This window comes from Ascidia mentula, chromosome 6 (assembly GCF_947561715.1).
Source record: "Ascidia mentula chromosome 6, kaAscMent1.1, whole genome shotgun sequence".
NCBI lineage: Eukaryota > Metazoa > Chordata > Ascidiacea > Phlebobranchia > Ascidiidae > Ascidia > Ascidia mentula.
The window spans coordinates 5,823,775-5,847,971 of record NC_138571.1 but is presented as its reverse complement, the minus strand read 5'-3'; the positions used below and the strand labels follow the sequence as shown (position 1 = coordinate 5,847,971).

The 24,197-nt window shown below is 39.4% G+C and overlaps 1 protein-coding gene across 1 annotated transcript in view; it reads right to left on the bottom strand.

Moving 5' to 3' along the window:
- Positions 1 to 2,109: 2,109 nt before the first annotated feature.
- Positions 2,110 to 24,197, bottom strand: part of LOC145907010 (protein NLRC5-like) — a 28,497-nt gene continuing 6,409 nt past the window's right edge. Inside the window, exons 3-4 of the mRNA XM_082994451.1 lie at positions 14,407 to 14,568; positions 2,110 to 2,301 (exon numbers count right to left, since the gene is read on the bottom strand). Coding sequence (XP_082850577.1) covers positions 2,110 to 2,301; positions 14,407 to 14,568 — 354 coding nt within the window. The remainder of the gene's footprint in view (positions 2,302 to 14,406; positions 14,569 to 24,197) is intronic.

The window sequence follows — 24,197 nt, the reverse complement described above, 5'->3', positions numbered from 1 at the left end:
CCAAGCTTCAAGCCAGTCCAAAGTTGTTCATAAATCCATTTATTGATATAATCCAACGAATAAATCCAAGTACAGTACAATTGGGGCTCCTATACAGTGTACTAAAGCAGAACCAACAGCCTAGACCCTTACACCGCAACAGTTAAAACACACTAATTTGGCAGGCGCTAGTTGCTCTGCTTATATAGTCTGCGGTTGGCCACACGTATTGATGCCTTATTTGGAGTTGTTGCGCAACTTGAATGCAACTTGAAGGTGGCCGATTTGGTCGATTACGTCAGTTATTTATATAGCTTAATTAACTAAGTGCCCTAATAGGTTATTTATGTTTAGGTAGACTTTGTTTTCAGAATAACTAAAAGTAGTTATGTTTATTTTAGCTTTATTTATCATTTGCGAAAGAAGTACTTGTGTTTAAATTAACATTATTTATTATTTGCTAAAGAAATGCCTGTAATTATTTTAACTTGATTTACGTAGTTAGTTTGGTTGCCTAAGTTACCTATATGACTTCATTGCCCAAATTACATGGTTTATAACACATCTATAATGTGGCTGCTTCTACCGGCTACAATTTTTTCACCTGCCACCAGCTCGGCAGGTTTTTCCTATTAAATTGTCCGGTCAGGAATTGACCTAAACCGGAAATGAGTTCTTCTTTTTTCCCATGTCGTTTTATTGGACATCACAACTTGGACATGCGTTGAACGCGTGATTACAATGACTTGGGTTTTAACTCTCAGTCATAATATAGTAAAACGCTTTGGGCCTTTTATAGTATATACATGTGTTGTGTGGCGACAAGAACTTATACATGCTTGCATTGATGATGTTATGAAAGTAAACAAAATTAATTGGGCAAAGGCCAAGAAGGAAAAATTTAGAGAGAATTGCATTTCAAATTGTGAAAAAATACCCCTCTTCATTTAAAGATGTCATTGGAGATGTTTGCATTGGCAATGGCCATAACACATTAACCAACCAACTGTATTACCGATGGGAAAATCAGCTTCACAAGCAAAATATAATTGGAAAATCAATTCAAGGTACACCGAAACGACCATATGGTACAAAAAATTGGGAACCAGTCGTGAACGATTGTGATAGCAACTCCACAAAAACATGGCTTATGAAAGAATTTTCAAAGGCACATCCTGACAAGGATGAGGCTTTAAAAGTTATGCGATTGACATTCTCTCAACAACGGGAGATCATTAACACAGGAACAAGTATCACAAATGTTTTAAAAGGATGGCCATTTCTCCATGAACCACTAGTCATATTTGACCACTATGATACTTTGATGGGAAAACCAAACACACAAGCAACTTTACCAATGAAGCTTTCAAAGGATCAATGCTTGTATTTGAGCGGTTTTATTTACCTTTGTTCAGTGTTTATTTGCAAATAAACACACACAACATGTTTATTTCTGCATTTTATTCAATCTTTGAGTCCTTTTTGCAGATTCATTGAAGGAATAAATGACCCTGGTTCGAAAGGTTCGAAGAAAATGAGATATGCTGGGGTAAATCCCAAAATACTGAAATTAGCAAAATTGATGAACACCTGAGAATTAAACTGAGCAGTTTTCGTTCAATAAAACAACGTATCACATGAAAATTTTGTGGTTTTGTTATAATTTAAATACTGAAAAAATGCTGTAGGCGTTACGTTATAACACAGTAGAATTTACTGATCTTAAGTGATTTATTTACAGTGACGGTGTCAGTAATTGTAACGTGTCTTTTTGTAGTAACGCAAACGGTCTTTTACCGTAAAACTTACCGACTGGTCCGTGAAATTGCTGCCAGGAGTTTTTCCAGTAAATTTTTTTAACAATGTGTTTGATTTTTCCGTGTCACATGCACTTTAACCACGGATGGGCGATATGGGGAAAACCCTAACGTGTCACGGTGTTACTTTAGTTGATTGGCGAGCTTACGTCGTATACGTCACATGTAAATGAGAATTATTGTTTTGAAATGAGAAATTTACAAATTGTAAGCGTAACACACAATAAATTGTGGTAACATTACATCTTCATTGAATTACCGTAGCGTGGTGACATTCAGTTGAATGTACTTCAAATATTTCATCGGAAATAACTCAAGGAATTTCAATCGTGTATGGAGGACCAAAAGAAACTTCTCCTTGCGACTGTGATCTGATGAGATTCTCCCCTGCTTGTGCAAAGTCACAATCCCGGGCATCCAACTCCTGAATGTTGTGAACACAAGCAGCCAATGACTCAGCACTTTCATCCGTCAAACGGTTGTCGGACAGATCAAGAAACTTCATCTAAACAAAAAAATAACTTCAAGCATGGAGGTTAGGATCATGTTATGGTCGTGAATATCTAATTATGTTGTTGTAAAATGGCCAGAGTGGATTTGTAACAACAACTAAAAAGTCAAAAATAAACACAGCAAGTTTCTTCTCAACAGATTATGACGTTCAAATATTTGTCAAGAAGAAATTCACAATGATTTTGGAAATAGTGGTCATTGTTTCAAAACAACTCACAGTATTTGCAAAAGCAATAGTTTGTTAATGTTTGAGTGAAACTTTTAAGAATAAACACACTGGCCCATGTTGTCCATTTAAATATTGCCAGAGGACCCTGCACCTCTCGTAGATGATGTAAAAGCTATGCTGCTCATGTGGACTAACCTACATCGGACAAACATCTCGAAACTTGTACACGCGCATCGCTGAACACAAACGATCGTCAAAGTCGAAAGTGTGCAAACACCAACTTGACAACCCGACTCACAAGGTTAAGTTTAGTGAGCCCAGATCCTTGCGCTGGCAGGAGACAGGCATCGTCTCCTGCTGATGGAGTCGCAGTCATTACAACAGCAACAACCACAACTTAATGTGGACAGCACTTCTGCACCACTATTTATATTTGTTGTTTAGTGTTTTTTAGCGTTTTATGCCGTTTACTGTGTATTTGTGCGTTTTGCGTCGCTTACTGCACATTTTCCGCCTCTAGTGGTGTGTGGCCGATAACAAAATGACGTCACCACCTATCTATGACGTCGGTCAGGTCAGCTCCTCATAATGATGGAGCTACACAAACTACGTCATTCAAACTTATGATGGCATAAGTTCTTGCCGAGACGTTTTAAACATAACAATGTTAATAACAATATGGGCCAGTCTTTTTATTCTCAGAATTATAAGTCCGTGATTTGTGTTCCTGAGTCAAACTAATTACGACAAAATTACAGCACAAATTTTCCTGTAATTCGTTAGCGTTGTCGGTGTGATATCGTGCTGCTTATACATGAATAAGGAAAGGTTATGTATGCCAATTTTAGTCTTCTGGTATATTTAATACAGTTTCCTGGTGTGATCTTTAACTTTATTGTTTTTTTGTGGTTATATTAGGTTCATTTGTTTCTTTGCCGTTTCCAAATGTTATTTTTTGTTTGTTTTAAACGAATACAGCAGTGGTTACCAACCGGGATGCCATTTGTAACTTTCAGGGGTGCCATGAGCTTTTCTTTGTAGTCTAAAGCGTATAATTTGTTAAACATAATAAAATTGCTGAAAATAAAATTTAGTGTAAAATTTAGTTTTATGGAAGACAACGTATTATTATTACTTTCGCACCTTGTGTTTGCAGTCTAGGTTTCCGGGGTGTCGTTAAAATATCATAGGTTCGTGTAACCAGGGCATATTGCATCAAACTGTTGTTTCAAAAACTTACAGGTGTAATTTTCATTGGCGTAGAGGACATCTGACAATTGTGTGTCGTAAAAGCAAACAGATTTCAAATGTGAGGTTAGTGGCAACTCTCGTATGCAAAGCCAAAAGTTAGATATAAGATAGATTTGAAAATACATGATCTTCAGAATGTCACTCAATTATAGTTGGTGTATATAGTGGAAATACAATGATTAACCGCTACATAACGATATGGCGACAGTCGGCATTTAAATAACTAAGCCGGTAACTTTTTGTATTTTCGTGCGTTGGATTTTTGCTCGCGACACTCACAAAAATTCGTGTGTGTTAGACGAATTCCGACGAAGACATGAAATCACTCACCGGTTTCTTCAACAGTTTAATCTTCTCCGATAGATGTTTGGCACCAACGTTTGTCAGACCGCATTTACCCAGATACACTTGTTCAATGTTTCGGATGCAGTCGGCTACGTAAACCGTACCACGGTCTTCTATATTGTTGCCCCAGAGGTAGAGCTTCTTCAGCTGAACGAAAAATATCAAAGTTAAACGAAGTGTGAATAACAACACAGATTAGTGATGTCAAAAAACAATCAGTTGAAAACTGTATTCAAACAATTTAAAAAAATTTTTTTAATCAAGCGCGAATATTTCTTATCCCGATTTAAATAAATCCGATTCGTCAAAAAATTGAAACTGGGACAGGCAAAGTAATTGTGAGGTTTGTATCAGAGGTAAACCAATTCCTGATAATAAAACATCTTACGACCACCCAGTGTAGAACTAGTTTGCTAACAAGATTCGGCGATCCAAGTTATAAGATGACAATACAGGGAGTATTGTTTGCTAACAATCGCCTTCTTGTTATTTGTGATAAAATAAAGAAGTCGCAAAAAGGAAACAAGTGGCCGACAAAACATGGCGATGAATGGAAAATCCGCCCAGTTAACTTAAATATTAAAATCAAGAATCCATGTGAGCACACGAACACCGAAGCATCTATCTTACAATTTTTGTATTCTTTTCTAGCTTGCTTTTGAATTTCGACCCGTTTTTTATGTTTTTTTTTCGTCACATTTGTAACAACAATTGCAAAATTGCCAAACAAGAAGATTCAAGCGCTGATCGGGGTGCAGGGCTACCCCTTCACGAAAAACGGAACAAGTTGTCGCTGCCATTTGCCGAGAGCGCAAGGAATCCTGTAAGTAAACCGCTTATAGGTGTGTGACAATCGTATCAGAATTTCAGTTAACTCTCTCTGTGTGTTTATGTGGCTTTAAAAAAATTTTTTCAAAGCGAAACAACTTACAATCGTTCTTATTGTGTTCCAATCACGAAATTACGCTGTTACTTATGATGAAATACGATGGGCAGTGCTTTAAATTCCAGAACCTCTATGACGTGAAAAGACGCTTATCCTCAAAATTCCGGAAGGTGAAGGTAGCGATTTCTCCTAATATTGAGTATGGATTTAAACGGTTATTGTTAATTTAGTATGCAACTGACTATACCGAATGCATTATCGCATCGCGCATTCGTCACAAGTCGGTTGAAATGCTAGCCAACGGCGTTACGATGTGCTTTAGGCCAAAAGCGTTTTTTGTTCGGATAAATATTCATCTCTGATTACTCTGGATAGCCAGTGTTATAAATGTTTTGGTTTAGAGTGCTCAACGATTGTGTGACACTTAAGTTTATGAATATCATCGAGCAATTATGTTCTCAGATTGGTCCGATATACCGGATTCGCCTGTCTCCCAAATGTACCATGGCACGTTAAACTCGGTTAATATTTATTTGATTAAAATAGTTCAATTAATTTTTTCATTTTATGGGGGGAAGGAATCGCTTAAAAACAGACATTGTAGCGTGGAACGGAAATCATTCTCGTCGCAGAATTTTTGTGCATTGTTTTTCTCGTTGGTGTGAGACTGTTGTTTTGTAAACTCGACTTTATTTGCGTGTAAAAAAACATATATGTAGCCTACCCCTCTGCCCTTCTCAGTCACAAAACGCTCCGAAATAAATCATGCCCGTGTACTTACAAATCCCATATAAAACGCTCCGCAAATAAATCAATCCCACGCAAATCAACTGAATATATTTCCTGCAGGTTAAATCCGTGTGAGGTTTCTAATAAATGTACTAAACTTCTGAAAGTACGGCGTCCCAATGCATTCCAGGTTGACTGGATAGCGCGCGCCGAATTGTAATTCTTCCGTTTGCCCGTTATGAAGCAAAGTCAGTTACTACATTCCAAAAGCGATCAATCTCGATAATATTAACAAATTTACATCATGTCCATTCGTGTGGATCACCTGACGAAATAGTTGGTAAGTTTGTATCAGAATGATTGACGGAGGTAAACTGATTCCTGACCATAAAAGTTTATCGTCGGCAACTGGCAGCTACTTGAATTCTTCCGCCGTCAGCTAAGAAAGCTCGAAATTAGGTACAGCGCATATGATCGTGAACTGTTGGCACTTTACCCAGCCATCAGATGTTTACAATACTTTATTGATGGGCGCAATTCTACTACGTATACAAACCATGAACCTCTCACTATTGGTTTGTAAAAACACAGAGCCTTGGACTGCGCGTCAACAGCGATATCTTTCGGCAATATCGGAGTTCACCACCGATGTACGGCAAATTAACGGGAAAAGTAACAAAGTCGACGATGCGCTTTCGCGTGCTACCATGTTTGCTTTGCAAACGCCAACCTTGGATTTCGACTTAAAAGTTTTGTCAATTGCGCAACAAACCAAGGTGGTACAGACGTATCGTATAGCTTTGAATGACCTTCATCTTCAGGATATTACGACTTCAGCTGTTAAGGTTTTATGCGACGTGTCACTCGATAATCAACTTCTGGTCGTCCGGGCAACATGGACGAAAAGTGTGTTTGACGTTATTCATGGACATTCTCACCCATCTATCCGCATCACCAAGCAGCATATTACCTGCAAGTTTGTTTGGCTTGGATTGTGCAAGCAAGTGGGTCTATGAGTGAGGCATTCCAACATCGATACGTTTAGGCCATTGTCACAATGTCAAGAAAAGACGTATTTACTACCAGTGGTAGACCGTTTTAGTCGCTGGCCGGAGGAAATTCCGATGCAGGATTACGTGCGCCCGCGCTTTAATCTACCATTGGATATCCTGTTTCGGTATTCCAGCCCACATGTCCTCCTTGGGTATTGTTGAGAATACGAACTACCCCAAAATATAATTTTTTTTAGGTGAGATGGTTTACGGCACAACATTGGCAATGCCTGGGCAGTTCATTTCACCAAAAGAACAAGAACCCACAACGCTTTTGCCTGCACTCCGAAGATCTCTTAAACAGCTGCTTCCGACCTTCACCTTGTCCGTGTCAGTTCACGTAGCGCGCCCCAGGCAGCCGGGAATATTTAACGTCACGTACGCCCACCAGAACGTTACCAGACGGGACGACTGTCCGCTACAGTAGGGGGTGCTGTGGCAACGTCATTGAACGCCCCACAAACTGTGTGCACCGAAGCATGCAGTGTGTCTTTTCGTATTTATTTTTGTTATACCGCTGTTCGCATGCATTTAAACTCTTTCAGAGGCGCTCAAAACAAAACCTGTAACGCATTATTCCAATGAAAAGACAAAGTATGCAATTAAAAATGAACTTGAATTTATGCTAAAAAAAAAACAGGACAATAAAATTTCGCACGATGTAAGAAGAAATCTTCGATACCCCTTAAAATCACTTGGGTTTCAAGGACTAAGAAAACCTAATTTGAGAACAAATTCTCCGGACGATTGGTCATTTCTGATAACCGTAAAGAATACATCCAAAGGCGCTATAGTTTTGCAAAAACCGACAGGGTTTCCTCCCTTCAATTTTCTGAATGGAAGATCTGTGCGCCAACTTTTGAAAAGATTTGTATTGAATATGGCGTATGTGAAAATACCAACGACACTAACTACAGTAAGCTACTTCAACGAGACTCGGTTTGTGTTACACGACAAAACCTAATGACTTTGCTCGGAATGTCAATGAGAATTAGCGTACGTATCACGTGAAATCGTTGGATGAGTTCGCGTACAACCTGCGATAAAACTTTGAACGAACCGACGACCGGTTGTTATTGATAAAAATAATTGAGAACTGTTGATTTAATTTTGCGTTACCAACACTTAACTTTACTTTGTAAACACATTCCTCCTTACGTAATTTTACTTCTACTTGCGAGCCTTTCATGCAAAGACAGCCGTTCTTTTTCGTGTGGCTTCCAGCCTTGCTATAGCGGTGATTCGCTATTGCAGGTTACCCAAAACTAGAAGCAAGTTGGAGTTTACATCAATTTATGTTAAAGTTCGGGTTCCATTGTAGTACGTACAATGTACACAAGAGTGGAGGCCCTGATTTCACGGAAAGAGGCACAGGAGCAGGGGGTGGGTAACGTGAAGAGGGCGAGTTAACGATTGCCATCCTATCTTTATGCGGCGCAACCAGGCTCACCGCCTAGATGTGACGAAGGGATACTCTTACATATTTTCACATCCAAATGTTTGAAGGTCCGCCCTTTACACTACGTTTTTTGGACTGCGCAGGAGATATGCCCGATGTGTGAGGTGTGGTGTACTAAACACACAGTGGCAACTACGACGTGGTCGATATTGGTGAGACTGACCGCTAATTACAGACACGACTGAAGAAACATCGGCGTGACGTGATAAACTGACAGAAGTCTACGGTAACAACGCGATAGCAGTGCATTGCTGGTTTGGTTCGGAGCATGTAACGACTAGGTGCATAGTATAGATCAAGAAAGTCTTGATATTCAGAATGTCACAAAATTATATTTGGGCGTAGTGCTGGGTAATCATGATGGATAATCATTAGATACCAATATCGCGACAGTAGGCATTTAAATAACTAAGCTTGTAATGTCTTTCTTGAGTTGGATTTTTCTTGCGACGCTCACAAAAGTTCGTGTGAGTTGGAGGAATTCCGACTAAGATATGAAATCACTCACCGGATTCTTCAACAGTTTAATCTTCTCGGATAGATGTTTGGCACCAACGCTTGTCAGGCCGCATTCATGCAGATACACTTCTTCAATGTTTCGGATGCAGTCGGCCACGTAAACCGCACCACAGTCTCCTATATTGTTGTTGTATAGGTTCAGCAGTTTCAACTGCACGAAATAATATCCAAGTTAAAACAAAGTGTGAATAACAACACAGATTTGTGATAACGAAAAACACTAAGTTGAAAATAATAATCAAATAATGAAATAATTATTTTTCAACCGCCAATATTTCTTATCCCGATTTAAATAAACCCGATTTGGGATAGAAACTGGGTCAGACGAAGTAATTGAGAGGTTTGTATCAGAATGAATGACAAAGGTAAACCAATTCCTGATAATAAAACATCTTACGACCACCCAGTGTAGAACTAGCTTACTAACAAGACTCGGCGATCCAAGTTATGAAATTACAATTCAGGGAGTTTTGTTTGTCAACAATCGCCTTCTTGTTATTTGTGAAAAAATAAAGTTGGCATCGCATTAACCTGCCAAAATCTGAATGCCTTTTATCCACACTTCAAAAAATGCTGTTCGCATGCATTTGATCTGATTCTTTTCGAAATGCTCTAAATAAAAGACGCAACCATTTTAAGTGGCGAACTCACATTCCAACAAATTAACGTATGATGGAATCTGTAAATGCTGATACCGTCAAGCTACCAACATCTTGGCCTTCATACGCACGTGTATATTTGCAGCAAGTGAAAGCACAGTTTACACTTGGGAACATCAAGGCAGATCAAACAAAGATTTTCGACGCTGTGTCCGCACTATATCAAGAAACTCGAAAAGATTTTGGAAATAGTAGTCATTGTTCCCAACAAACGACATTGTTTGCAAATAAACAATGGTTTGTTAATATTTGCCTCAAACTTGTACCAGCAAAATTACAGCACAAATTTTCCTTAGCGTTATCGGTGTGACGTCGTCCTGGATAAGGAGTGGTTATGTCAGGCGATTTTAATCTTCTGATATGTTTATTACAGATTCCTGGTGTGATTTTTAACTTTATGTTTTTTGGGGGGTTATGTCAGGTTCGTTTGTTTCATTGCAGTTTCCAGATGATATTTTGCTTTTCTTTGTAGTCCAAAGCGTATTATTTGCTCAAAATAAAATTTAGTGTAAGAAGCCATGATTAAACAGGTCACAAACCGAAGGTATCTCGAGACGCAAGAAAGCTGGTAAATATAAAACACTGCGGAAGTTGTTATGGATGGCAACGTATTGCTAATTTCGCACCCTGTGTTTGCAATCTAGGTTTCCAGGGTATCGTTGAAATGCCATAGGTTCGCGAAACCCGGGCATATTGCATGGAATTGTTGCTTCAAAAACTCACAGTTGTAGTTTTGTCAGGCGTAGAGGACATCTGACAGTTGTAAGTTGTAAAAGCAAACAGATTTCAAGTGTGAGGTTAGTGACAACTCTCGTATGCAAAGCCGTGCCAAAAATATTAATTCCACTTGTCGACTCGAAATGGTTCAAAGTGGAGCTCGATTCAGCGGCAACTGGCAACACGACCAAAGTTTGGACAATTATTGGACGACCAAAACTTAAGGCAACAAACTTTGCTCACTGATCAACTTCGGGTCATTCTTTAAATATTAGGGATGCACCGAAAGTTCGGTTTGCCGAATTTATTCAGCCGAAACTAAGGTTTTTATAATAATTCGGTTTCGGCCGAAAATATTTGCAAAATTTTGGCGAAACCGAAACTTTTTTACTGCATGCAACGCTAATACGCAAAGTTTAGTATAGATTAGAATCATTGTTCAAACTGTACGAATGTGTTCGTTTAATTTGTTTATTGTCATCGAAATCTTAAAAATCAACTTTAGGCAGTTGGAACAGCAGTCGCGGCTATTCTTTAAGTGCTAAAAAGGGCTGTATGATAAGATTCGATCCAATCTAGCACATGTTTTGTCTAAATTTATAGTATTTAAATAGATGGATACCAAAATAGTTTCGGTTTATTCGGCCGTATTTATTCGGCAACTTTTGCGGATATTCGGTTTCGGCCGAATAAAAAATTGCTGTTTTGGTGCATCACTAGTAAATATGATAAATATTATTGACCATTATTGTAAGAGGAAGTGTTCTTTAAAATCTGTTCTGTTTGGACGCCAGGTGAACTCCGGAAGTTCCAGTGCGAAGTCGACATTACTAGGTAGGACATCTGGTAGACTGCATGCGAGCCGGACGTCCCTCGCTAGTTGCCTCCAAGTTTGTGACGAAGTTTACCGCAGTGTTACAACAAATACCAAAGTTTGTCCATTTTGTTCAGAGTGCGTATATATCTGACAGTCAGTAACAATGACATGCAATGAGCGACAGCGGAAAGTGTCACCAAACTCTGACAAATTTCAAACGAATTACTGAGAATCTCTCCTTGCGCATGATGTAAGCCAGACGTTCAGAGCGACAACGCGAGGACTGACGAGTCGCTTGCAATTACCCACGCCGATTTGTTCACGCCTCAAAGACACACCTGTAATATGGATTACATCAATGCTTCGGAGACCTCCCTTTAAACGAGATAATGTACATCACTCTAAAATGGGGTTACATGATCGTATTTGGGTTCAAACCTGCCAGCAGTTTCAACAAAAACGTACATTTCTGAACGTTTTTGTTGAAACTGCTGGAATGGTAAATCGTAAACCTTTTTCGCTGCAGCGAATTTGTCGTCACACAAGTTATCCTATCCTGGAGGTTGAAATCAACGAACTGAAACGCGCGAATCTACGCAACCGAGACAGTTGTCCCGCAATCCATTCCACGTTTGTGAACCTGATGATCGACAGGGAATTATTGTGCGCCCAACCAGACACTGTCTGAATCGTAGGAGAATGGTAAGATCTTCAACAAGAGGAAGAAGAAATGCGAGAAAGTGGACACTAGACCACTAGGCGTTAACGATGTCGAAATCTAAGTGATGTCGAACATCACAACAATCGAAGCCAGATACAGATGGCCGATCACGATATTTCAGCCGATCGTTTAACTAGTCGATCACGATGTTTCAGTCGATCGTTTAACTAGTCGATCACGATATTTCAGCCGATCGTTTAACTAGTCGATCACGATATTTCAGCCGATCGTTTAGCTAGTCGATTACGATGTTTCAGTCGATCGTTTAACTATTCGATCACGATATTTCAGCCGATCGTTTAACTAGTCGATCACGATATTTCAGTCGATCGTTTAACGAGTCGATCACGATATTTCAGCCGATCGTTCAACTATTCGATCACGATATTTCAGCCGATCGTTTAACTATTCGATCACGATATTTCAAGGGATCGTTCATCTGGTCGATCCCTTTAGATTTCGTTGTGTCTTTATAAAGTATGTTTCAGTATCGTAAGGCAACTAACTTGACACAAACCGAATATTTTCTTGTCGATCGTATTCGCTGACATGTAACCATTCCTAGTGCATATCGTTACATGAGTATTTGGCCCGGAAGTCGCAAAAGGAAACAAGTGGCCGACAAAACATGACGATTAATGGAAAATCCACCCAATCAACTTAAACATTAAAATCATGAATCCATGTGAGCACACAAACACCAAAGCGTCCATCTGACAAATTCTGTTTTCTTTTCTAGCTTTCTTTTTTTTAGTTCTTTTTTCCATCACATTTGTTACAACAACTGCAAAAATGCCAAACAAAAAGATTCAAGCGCTGAGTTGGGTGCAGGGCATCCCCTTCGCTAAAAGCACGAAACAGTTGTCGCTGACATTTGCCAAGAGCGCAAGGAATCGTGCAAGTAAACCGCTTTTCGGTGTGTGAAAATCGTATCAGAATTCCAGTTAACTCTCTATGTGTGTTTATGTGCCGTTAAAAAATAAATGTCAAAGCGAGACAACTGACAATCGTTCTTATTGTGTCCCAGTCACGAAATTACGCTGTTCCTTATTATAAAATACGAAGGGCAGTGCTTTAAACTCCAGAACGTCTATGACGTGGCAAAGACGCTTATGATCGAAAGTCAGGTGTTGAATTGAACGGCTATTGTTAATTTATTATGCGACATATCCTGACGACGAATGCATTATTGCATCGCGCATTGTTTAAAAGTCAGTTGAAATGCAAGCCACCATTGTTACGATGTGCTTTATGCAAAAAGCGTTTTTTCTGCGATGAAATATTTAGCCACGATTGCTCTAGATTACCAGTATTATAAATGTTTTGGTTCTAGAGTGCTCAACGATTGTGTTACACTTAAGTTTATAATATCATCGAGCGATTGTGTTCTCAGCTTGGTTCGAGATACCGGATTCGCCTGACTCCCAAATGTATAAATTTCGTATTTTCTTCACGCCCTATTCTCCCCGCACGATTTTAGCTTTGCGCGCCGAAGGCGGTTAAACTCGGTTAATCTTTATTTGGTCAAAAAATAGTTTAATTGACTTCATTTTTTGGTGGGGGGAAAAGGAATCGCTTCAAAAAAAGACACTGCAGCATGTAACGGACATCATTATCGTTGCAGAATTTGTGTGCATTGTTTTTCGCTTTGGTTTCAGTCTGTTGTTTTACAAACTCTCCGTTAACTGCGTGAAAAAATACATTTAGTGCCCCCTGTCCTTGTCAGTCACAAAACGCCCCGAAACAAATCATGCCCGTGTACTTACAAATCCCGTATAAAACACTCCGCAAATAAATGCCCACGTTACACGCAAATCAACTAAATATATTTCCTGTAGGCTAAAGCCGCGTGAGGTTTCTAAAAAAAGGCGCTAAACTACTGAAAGTACTGGATAGATCGCTGTTCACAATATACGACGCAGGGTGTCGATGACTTTTAGTTTCGCGCGTACACACAGCGAAACACGCGCGCTGTTGCAGGGTCGAGTGAGTGTGTAATTCGTCCGTTCCGTTATGAAGCAAAGGCAGTTACTACGTTCCGAAAGCGATTAATCTCGATAATATTAACAAATTCACATCATCTCCATCCGTGTGGAAAACCCGTCGAAATAGTTGGTAAGTTTGTATTAGAATGAATGACGGAGGTAAACTGATTCCTGACCAAAAAAGTTTATCGACGGAAACTGGAATTATTTAGCCGTCAGCTGAGGAAGCCCATAATTAGCACTTGATCTTGAGCTTTTGGCACTTTACTAAGCAATCTGATGTTTACAATACTTAATTGATGGGCGCAATTTTACTTCTACTACGTATGCAAACCATTTATTTTGGAGAGCTATCTGACACCTTGGTGCGTTCTCTTACAGATTTTCACATCCAATTGTTTGAACGCCTGCACGTTACATTACGTTCTTCAGACTGCACAGGAGATATGCCCGATGTGTGGGGTATGGTGTACTAAACACACTGTGGCAACTACGACATGGTCGACATTGGTGAGACTGACCGCTCATTACGAACACAAACAAAAAACAGGATGACGTAATTAACTGCTAGAAGTCTACTGGAAAGATTAGTTAGCAGTCTATAGCGAATTTGGGGCATAGGATATCTAAATAGGGCATGGACTTCAAAAAATTATATGGCGACAGTAGGCATTTAAATAACTAAGCCTGTAACTTTCTTTCGTTTCGTGCGTTGGATTTTTGCTCGCGACACTCACAAAAGTTCGTGTGTGTTGGACGAATTCCGACCAAGACATGAAATCACTCACCGGTTCCTTCAACAGTTTAATCTTCTCGGATAGATGTTTGGCACCAACGCTTGTCAGACCGCATTGACGCAGATACATTTGTTCAAAGTTTCGGATGCAGTCGGCCACGTAAACCGCACCACGGTCTCCTATATCTTTGTTGGAAAGGTTGAGCTTCTTCAGCTGAATGAAATAATATCAATGTTAAACAAAGTGTGAATAACAACGCAGATTAGTGATATCAAACAACAAGCTGTTGAAAACACGATTCAAACAAGTAATAATTATATTTAATCAAGCGCCAATATTTCTGGTCCCTATTTAAATAAATCCGATTTGGAACAGAAACTAGGTCAGACGAAGTAATTTTGAGGTTTGTATCAGAACGAATGACGGAGGTAAACCGATTCCTGATAATAAAACATATTGCGACCACCCAGTGTAGAACTAGCTTGCTGATAAAACTCGGCGATCCAAGTTATAAGATTACAATCCAGGGAGTTTTTTTTGCCAACAATCGCCTTCTTGTTATTTGTGATAAAATAAAGGTACATTGTATTGTAGGGATCGCATTACACGTGCCAAAAACTGAGTGAATGAAACCAACTACGCTTTAGTGCGTTGGAATCAACCAGGTTTCCTCCTTTCAATTTGTAAGATTTGTGTGCCAACAGTTAAGTAGATTAGCACTGAATATGGCGTTTGTGAAAATACCAACGACACTAACTACAGTAAGCTACTTCAACCTGACACGGTTTGTGTTACACGACAAAACCTAATGACTCTGCACGGGATGTCAATGGTTATGGACTCGTTTCGAGGGGTTTTAAACACTAGTTGCAACCATTTCAACTGGCGAACTTGCTTTCCAACAAAGATTTATTCGAATATTACACGCAAGGTGGAACCTAAAAATGCTGATACCGCCAACTTAAGCCACGTGTATGTCTGCAGCAAGTGAAAACACAGTTTAAACTTGGGAACAACAAGGCAGATTAAACAAAGATTTTCGACGTTTTGTCCGCACTATATCAGGACACATTGCGTCGACTGATTGATATTTTGGAACCACCACCTGATTGAGACAAGTATGCAGTCATTAGTACACGGTTGACACTTTTGACCTTTCTCGCCAGGAGCGCGCATCACTCTTATTCAATTTGCCTTCCTTAGGCGACCGAAAGCCATCGGCATGAATGGATGAGTTGCGTGCTTTGTTAGTTGATCATCACACTAGCTTCCTGTTTAAACACTTGATTTGCAACACATGCCCGAAGACATTCGTATTGTTATTCTACATCCTACAAACTGTGTGCACCGAAGCGTGCAGTATGCCTTTTTCGTATCTATTTTTGTTAAACCGCTGTTCGCATGCATTTAAATTCTTTCAAAGGCGGTCAAAACAAAAGCTGTAAACGCATTAGACTGATTGGTGAATTGTGATAACGTTGAAGGGATGAGAACAACAACCCGGTTTTGCGTTGCAAGGTACACTTTAATGACTTTGCTCGGGATGTCAATGGGAATGAGCGGACGTATCATGTGAACATGTTGGATGAGTTCGCGTGAAACCTGCGATAAAACTTTGGACGAACAGACGGCCGGTTGTTTCCAGGTAAGTGTTATGGTTGGCTCCAGAGATACCAACGATGCGTGACGAAGAGGAGTTACTGTCGTCGCAAGGCAACTGGTGATGCATTGAGGTCAAATTTATGGTTGAATGATGAGGGAGTCACGTGCTGTTGCCAGAGCGATTTCAGCGTGTTTTATCCAGTTTTAGTGCATTTTTTGCCTTTCTAATTCAGTTAGTCATTTGGTGCTGGGTGCTGTGAAAAAGTTAGTTGAAAAAGAATCAAAATGTTCAAGAGTTCATAGCTCAAAATTGAATCACAGATGTATACCTTAATTTGTGATTTTATGTTAGGCCCGCCTCTTGTGTACGCATTCAGGTCAAAATTAGTTAAGATAGTTGCTTAAAGCGCCCCCCAGGAAGCATTTAGCCCCCTGGTCGGATATTATCATACAAACACCTAATCCAATTTGCAATTTAGTGTTGACTCCAACCCTTTTCTGCTCAAAAAACAATTGTCACAGGAAAGTGGTTTTGGTTGCCCCCTGGGAATATTTTTGTTCTCCTATAGGACATAAGATCCTCCTAGAAGCTCCTCAGATCCTTGCTGTGTCTTGTCCGAGCTGCAAGCAATTCTTTTCTCTTTGAAAAGGTAGCAGTAGATCTTTATGGGTCACCGACCACAGGAATTGTTGTGGGCAAAAAAGCAAATCACTCAGCATAGACATTAATGCTGATACCCTTCGAAACGATTTTGGGAATTTAATAAAGATATGGGGCCTTTAGCGCCGTATTACTGTGTTAAATTATACAACGGTGTTGGTGCATTTTTTTAGGGTTACCCTAATTCAACAATGATCTTTTGAGAAATCTTGATAGCGCTGACTATATTTTTAGGTGCGAATTCGCTTGCGTAACTAGATAATTATTGTAATCATTTCAAAATATCACGCAGTTTATAATTGAAATAAAATTCCGAACGGAATTCACACCAGTCGCGGTTAGTGGCTGTCGGCGCGGTTTTTCAAACGCGCCAAACGGCAAAGCATTCACACCAGCCATGCCGTGTGATTTTTTAGCTTGAAGCGGTTGACGGCGGAGTTAAATCTGATTTTAACTTTTCCGTCAGCTGCATTGATTGTTAGCTTGTCATCGTCATTTTTCTGTTCCAACAGTAATAGCGAACTAAATAATAAATATGTTCTAAGTAAACGCTCTGCACATGTTTAATTTGTTGTTTATTAAGTTAATCGATAATAACAATTTGTTTTGTCGCCTAATTAAACTAAATGAAGTTTCCTACCAACGTTTTTGCGACACAAAGACGCTTATGGTATTATCGATATTGAAATGATTTGTCGCGTTGGCGCCAACCGCACTGCAGGTGTGAATACGCGACCGTCGTGCATCGCCAGCCGCAACCGTCCATCGCGATATGGGCGTAAAAGAAAGTTTTCACCAAACTCTTCAACAAGGCGAAGCACTAACGAAGCGCGGGCAATTACATATGTCGATATGTTTAAGCCTGACACACATGTAATATGGCTTACATCAGTGCTTCGGCGACCTCGTTTTGAAACGAGGTTATGTACGTTACTCTAATACAGGGGTTACATGCTCGTCGTTTGTTCTGAAACATTGCAGGATTATTCAGGTTACGAGCGAAGCTTTGTTACAGATAAACTGCCTGATGTCCATGGAAACAACGCTTTTTGATCATGTGTAAGTACGAGGAGTAAGCTGGTTTTGAAAAACAATTCTTGGCAAAGAAAACGACAGTTGTAATCGTATGTGCATCCAATCGTTTCAAATAAATGCGTAAGGATGTTCGACTAACGGCCGTAAGAATTTTCATCTGCAAGGCTGCGGATTGTGTTCCGTCAAATTCTCATCAAGGATGGTAGAACTTCCGTAGAGTTTCTGGATGTGTGATTTGTGCCGGATTGTGAATCTAGCTTTGGGTTTGTCACCAAAAACTTTGTTCAGGAGACAGCAAAAGAGCGGTGTTTCCTCCGGACACATTTACGAGTCCGTTATTCTAGGTGAAGCAAGTCGTTTGCGTCGCCTGAATGAAAGACAAGACAACTACCAACAAAGCCTGGATCAACTTCAGGACAAGTGTTTAAAATCGCGCTTCTCAAAGAAGGCTTCTAATGCAAATATTGCAGAGGCACGAACTTGGACACAACGCTTTCGTGGTGCCACCGAAAAGGGAAAAGATCTCAAAGATTGCTTGGGGCGCATCTGTGATGTTTAACTGTCCTTAATATATGCGCACAACACTTTGGACTATACTTTTCTTTTGCATCGTTTCTTGCACTCACGTTTTATCAAATTTCTCTTTTGGTTTATTTCCGCACTATAGTCGTTTTCTGTGTTTGCCACATTCTGTAATGATCTATTGGTTCACGTGCAAGTCGTTGATTGGTTAATTGGCCGGTGCAAGGAGCGCTATGTGTATGATCCGTTAGTCGTGAGATGGGACGTATTGCTGTACGGTTGTTTTTAGCGTCGCCAAACAAAAAATTTGTATTAAAGGGTTTATTGGCGTTTACTAGTATTGTATGAACGTTTTATCGTCGTTTATAACATTAGTTTGTTGATTAAAGTCAGACGCCCATTTAGTGAAACCAGTGTGTGATATTTTGGCTTTAGTGGTGAGCCGTTATTGCAGGGTTGGGGCCTTTTCTGATTTAAGGAGGCAGCGTTGGGTTGCCGAAAAAATTCCGTGACATTATCTTAGCGCCACTAAAGTAACAACGCCTTCAGTTGCAGCGTCTGGCATAGGGAAGGCAGCAGTACGGGACTTTTTGCTTTGTAATTCAGGTTTATTTTATTTCATTACATTTACTATAATTCGTTTTTTAATTTATTTTACCAATTTCCGTGTAGCTTTCTGCGTTTACTTGCAATTTCATATTTGAAGAAACAAAGGATGCCCGTGCGGGCGAAATCGATTTTTAAATTTTGATAATATATCAGCTGACTTTAATTTCAAATTTCAGATAATATTGACTTATTATCAAAATAAATTGGTGTCGCTGATAGACAATGCCAACTAGAGGGGTAGATTCTGGAGAAATTAAGGAACCAGTCACGATAGGAATCATAGAGGTTTACCATACCCATGGGTATTATCACTAAAACAAAACATTTTGGCGTTGGTTTCTTAACTATTTTCGTCCTGTGCTCCAATAATTCCATTCATTTTTATTAATGCCCCCTTTTCAAAAATTGCAGCATGTTTCATTATTCCGACGATCAACGAAACATTGGCAAATTTCAATTTATTCAATTTTATTTTTCAATTACATTCCTTGCAACAACTGGGTTTAATCGATGGTATTTTAAATGAAACCAAAATTTGAAACCAATTACACCCACACATTTCCGTCATCAAAAAATAAATAGCATGAGGGTAACGGTCCACTAGTTGGAAAACACTTGCATTTTCGCCCAGATCCCCGGCAGTCAAGGATTCTATGATTTGTCTCTCATGAAAAATTTTCATTTACGCTTTGAAGTCTCATAACTGGACTAATATCTTACTGGTATAAAAGTGCACAAAAAACAACTTACCGGTTTGCTTCTCCTTTGAATCACGAAGGTGAGATTCTCGAGGTCGGTCAGGTGGAGCGATGAGTTACTGAAGTCTATCTCATCAGGGAGTAAGGAGGACACCAACGAAGTTATCTCCTCGTCGTTCGCTTCATGAGTCCAGCTACAACATCCAAGTATTGCTTTGTTGGTTGGTTCCCCCATACATGACGATGCGAGATTAATCAGCAGCTTCTTCTCAGCTTCCTTGGTACATTTCAGACAAATCAAATTAGTAGAGCATGAATCCTGCATAAAAATCAACTGAATTTGCTAAAATTGTCTAACATATGCCACTGCTTTATTGGTTGTAATGTTTTGCATCATTCGGCTCCTCTTATAAAGCAAATGAACCTAACGCACAACACCACTAGTACGCTTACATTTTTGTGCATGTTGGACGCATTCATTACAATACAAACATAAATATTGTCCCTTTGGACAGACATGAAATCACTCACCGGTTTCTTCAGCATTGTAATCTTCTCGAATAGATGTTTGGCACCAACACCTGTCAGACCGCATCCACTCAGATCCATTTGTTCAATGTTTTGGATGCAGTCAGCCACGTAAATCGCCCCCCGGTTTTTTATATTGTTGCGAGAGAGATTAAGCATCTTTAACTTAATAAAATAATATCCGATTTAGTCATGGTGTGAATTGAAATCATCACATAAAACTATAGTTTGACAACACTAAACACAATAGTAATAATTTTTTAACTTAAGACTGTTCCCTTAGTTTTTTCAGAATCTAGCCCTCTGATTGGCATTGTTTTCTAATCAGCGACACCAACTTCCTATTTTAGAATTAAGGATTAAGTGAAATTAACAGAAATTTCAAATTGCAGTCAGCTGATTTGCTAGTAATCGTGAAAAATCGATTTCGCCTGCATGGGCATGCTCAGTTTCTGCAAATTCGAATTTGCAAGTAAACACAGAAAGCTTTACGGTAAAACAAATCCAAGAATGAAATAAAATAAATAACATGAATTAAAACAAAAATAAAATAAAACTACTAAAGTTAAAAAGCAAGAAATCTTGTACTGCTGCCTTCACTAAGCACTACACTGCAATAAAAGGTGTTTAGACTTCTGTGGGACAAAGATAAGACTAGCCGATAGACGTGACACGCAACGCAACAACACCTGCAGCACGAACCTACGTCGTAAATACAACTTAATGTTATTTATTTTATTTCATTCTTGGATTTGTTTTTCCGTATAGCTTTCTGTGTTTAATTGCAAATTCGAATTTGCAGAAACTGAGGATGCCCGTGCAGGCGAACTGCAATTTGAAGCTTCTGTTAGTTTCACTTAATACTTTTTTTTTTTGTCATAAATATTTTTTCTCCCGATATATATAAATGTCCCATTACTCTGAAAAAAATTGAATTTATTTGAATAAGACAGAAACTGAGGATGCCAATAGGTGAAATTGATATTTCTGTAATAAAGAATAATATGTAAACAAACCGTATGATCGAAGTAAAAACATACGACATAAATTGGCTCAGTTATTTGCACTAGCTGGATTACAACTAACTCTCCGACAATCCACTACTGCCAAGCAACCTGTGCGTGGAATTCCTTGATATGAGCCATGTGTCCGATTTAACGTCACTGGCAGGTTTTTGAAACCACGAACTACATAAAACCTAGTGCCCTTGAGCGGTGCATCTTAAATGGACGTTCACATCATCCAGTGCACGTGTTCAAATCCAATGTCTTCTCAGAAGCTATACGTATGCGCCGGTTAGATGAACATGACGAGGACTAGATAAAAGCATTAAAGTCGCTTCACGACAAAGCAAATAAATCAGGCTTCTCCGCTAGGATGACGCGAGATATTTTATGCGCAGTCAGCAAATGGAAATCTTGATTTTTTGTGAAGAAACGGTAGACAAGGCAACGCAGCCGCCCAAACTTATTTGGGCCACGGTTTTCCCAGACATCCTAATACTGTCGCCCAAGGAAATGCATCTACAGAACAATGCGACTATTGTTTGTTGAAGTGGAAAAACTATATCACAGCAACTGTGTAAATACAAACACATAGCGCATGAAACAGAACATTCAGAGAGTGGCCATTCATTATAATACAAACATAAATATTGTCCCTTTGGACAGACATGAAATCACTCACCGGTTTTTTCAGCATTGTAATCTTCTCGAATAGATGTTTGGCGCCAACACCTGTCAGACCGCATCCACTCAGATCCATTTGTTCAATGTTTTGGATGCAGTCAGCCACGTAAACCGCCCCCCGGTCTTTTATATTGTTGCCAGAGAGATTAAGCATCTTTAACTTAATAAAATAATATCCGATTTAGTCATGGTGTGAATTGAAATCATCACATAAAACTATAGTTTGACAACACTAAATACAATAGTAATAATTTTTTAACTTAAGACTGTTCCCTTAGTCTTTTCAGAATCTAGCCCTCTGATTGGCATTGTTTTCTAATCAGCGACACCAACTTCCTATTTTAGTATTAAGTATTCAGTGAAACTAACAGAAGTTTCAAATTGCAGTCAGCTGATTTACTAGTAATCGTGAAAAATCGATTTCGCCTGCACGGGCATCCTCAGTTTCTGCAAATTCGAATTTGCAAGTAAACACAGAAAGCTTTACGGTAAAACAAATCCAAGAATGAAATAAAATAAATAACATGAATTAAAACAAAAATAAAATAAAACAAATGTAATGTATTTGTTGCTGCCAGGCATATTGTAACTTAATAATCTGTTCTTCTGGCAAAGATAAAACGTAACTTTATTCACCGACGTTTCGCCTGTTATTCAACAAGGCTTCCTCAAGGTAATGGTACAGTGCAGCACACAACTAACGCCAAAAAACGTGCCAACACGAAAAAGGGGATAACGCTAACACCGCTTGTAAAATCATGTGATGTATAAAAAAGATTTTTATGAAGAGATCACTATCATCCGGAATGCGCTAAGGAAAAACGCGTATCCCTCGTGGATATTACGTCGAAGATCGGCCGTCACACACAAAGACCCGACGCCAACCTACAGCACGGTGGTTCTTCCCTATGTCCCCACACTCACCGAGACTTTGCAGCGAATGCTGACAGATTATGGGATTAAGGTATACATTAGACCCCATACAACACTCCGCAGTTTGGTGTCGCACCCCATTGTCATGGAGGTAGCGGAACGAAAAGGAGTAGTTTATTCAATTCCATGTGGAGAGTGCGAGGGTGTCTACATCGGGGAAACCGGAAGAGCCTTGAAAACCAGAATTAAGGAGCACCGCCGCGACGTTGCGTCGAAAGACGCAAATAAAACAGCGTTAGCCAAGCATGCTGCCTTAAAAGGTCATCAGATCGCCTTTGACAAGGCTAAGGTTTTGGAAAAGGAGGTGAACCATACAAAGCGCCTCTTCCTAGAAGCGCTCCACATCCACAAGAACAATCGCTGTGTTAATGATAGGGAACAGTGCGTTTACTTCCCGGTGCTCTACAACAACTTACTGTAACTGTAGTTTTCCCGCCCATTTTTTATACATCACATGATTTTACAAGCGGTGTTAGCGTTATCCCCTTTTTCGTGTTGGCACGTTTTTTGGCGTTAGTTGTGTGCTGCACTGTACCATTACCTTGAGGAAGCCTTGTTGAATAACAGGCGAAACGTCGGTGAATAAAGTTACGTTTTATCTTTGCCAGAAGAACAGATTATTAAGTTATAAAATAAAACTACTAAAGTTAAAAAGCAAGAAATCTTGTACTGCTGCCTTCACTAAGCACTACACTGCAATAAAAGGTGTTTAGACTTCTGTGGGGCAAAGATAAGACTAGCCGATAGACGTGACACGCAATAACACCTGCAGCACGAACCTACGTCGTAAATACAACTTAATGTTATTTATTTTATTTCATTCTTGGATTTGTTTTTCCGTATAGCTCTTTCTGTGTTTAATTGCAAATTCGAATTTGCAGAAACTGAGGATGCCCGTGCAGGCGAACTGCAATTTGAAGCTTCTGTTAGTTTCACTTAATACTTTTTTTTTTGTCATAAATATTTTCTCTCCCGATATAAGTAAATGTCCCATTGCGCTGGAAAAAAATGAATTTATTTGAATAAGACAGAAACTGAGGATGCCAATAGGTGAAATTAATATTTCTGTAATAAAGAATAATATGTAAACAAACCGTATGATCGAAGTAAAAGCATACGACATAAATTGGCTCAGTTATTTGCACTAGCTGGATTACAACTAACTCTCCGACAATCCACTACTGCCAAGCAACCTGTGCGTGGAATTCCTTGATATGAGCCATGTGTCCGATTTAACGTCACTGGCAGGTTTTAAAACCACGAACTACATAAAACCTAGTGCCCTTGAGCGGTGCATCTTAAATGGACGTTCACATCATCCAGTGCACGTGTTCAAATCCAATGTCTTCTCAGAAGCTATACGTATGCGCCGGTTAGATGAACATGACGAGGACTAGATAAAAGCATTAAAGTCGCTTCACGACAAAGCAAATAAATCAGGCTTCTCCGCTAGGATGACGCGAGATATTTTATGCGCCGTCAGCAAATGGAAATCTTGATTTTTTGTGAAGAAACGGTAGACAAGGCAACGCATCCGCCCAAACTTATTTGAGCCACGGTTTTCCC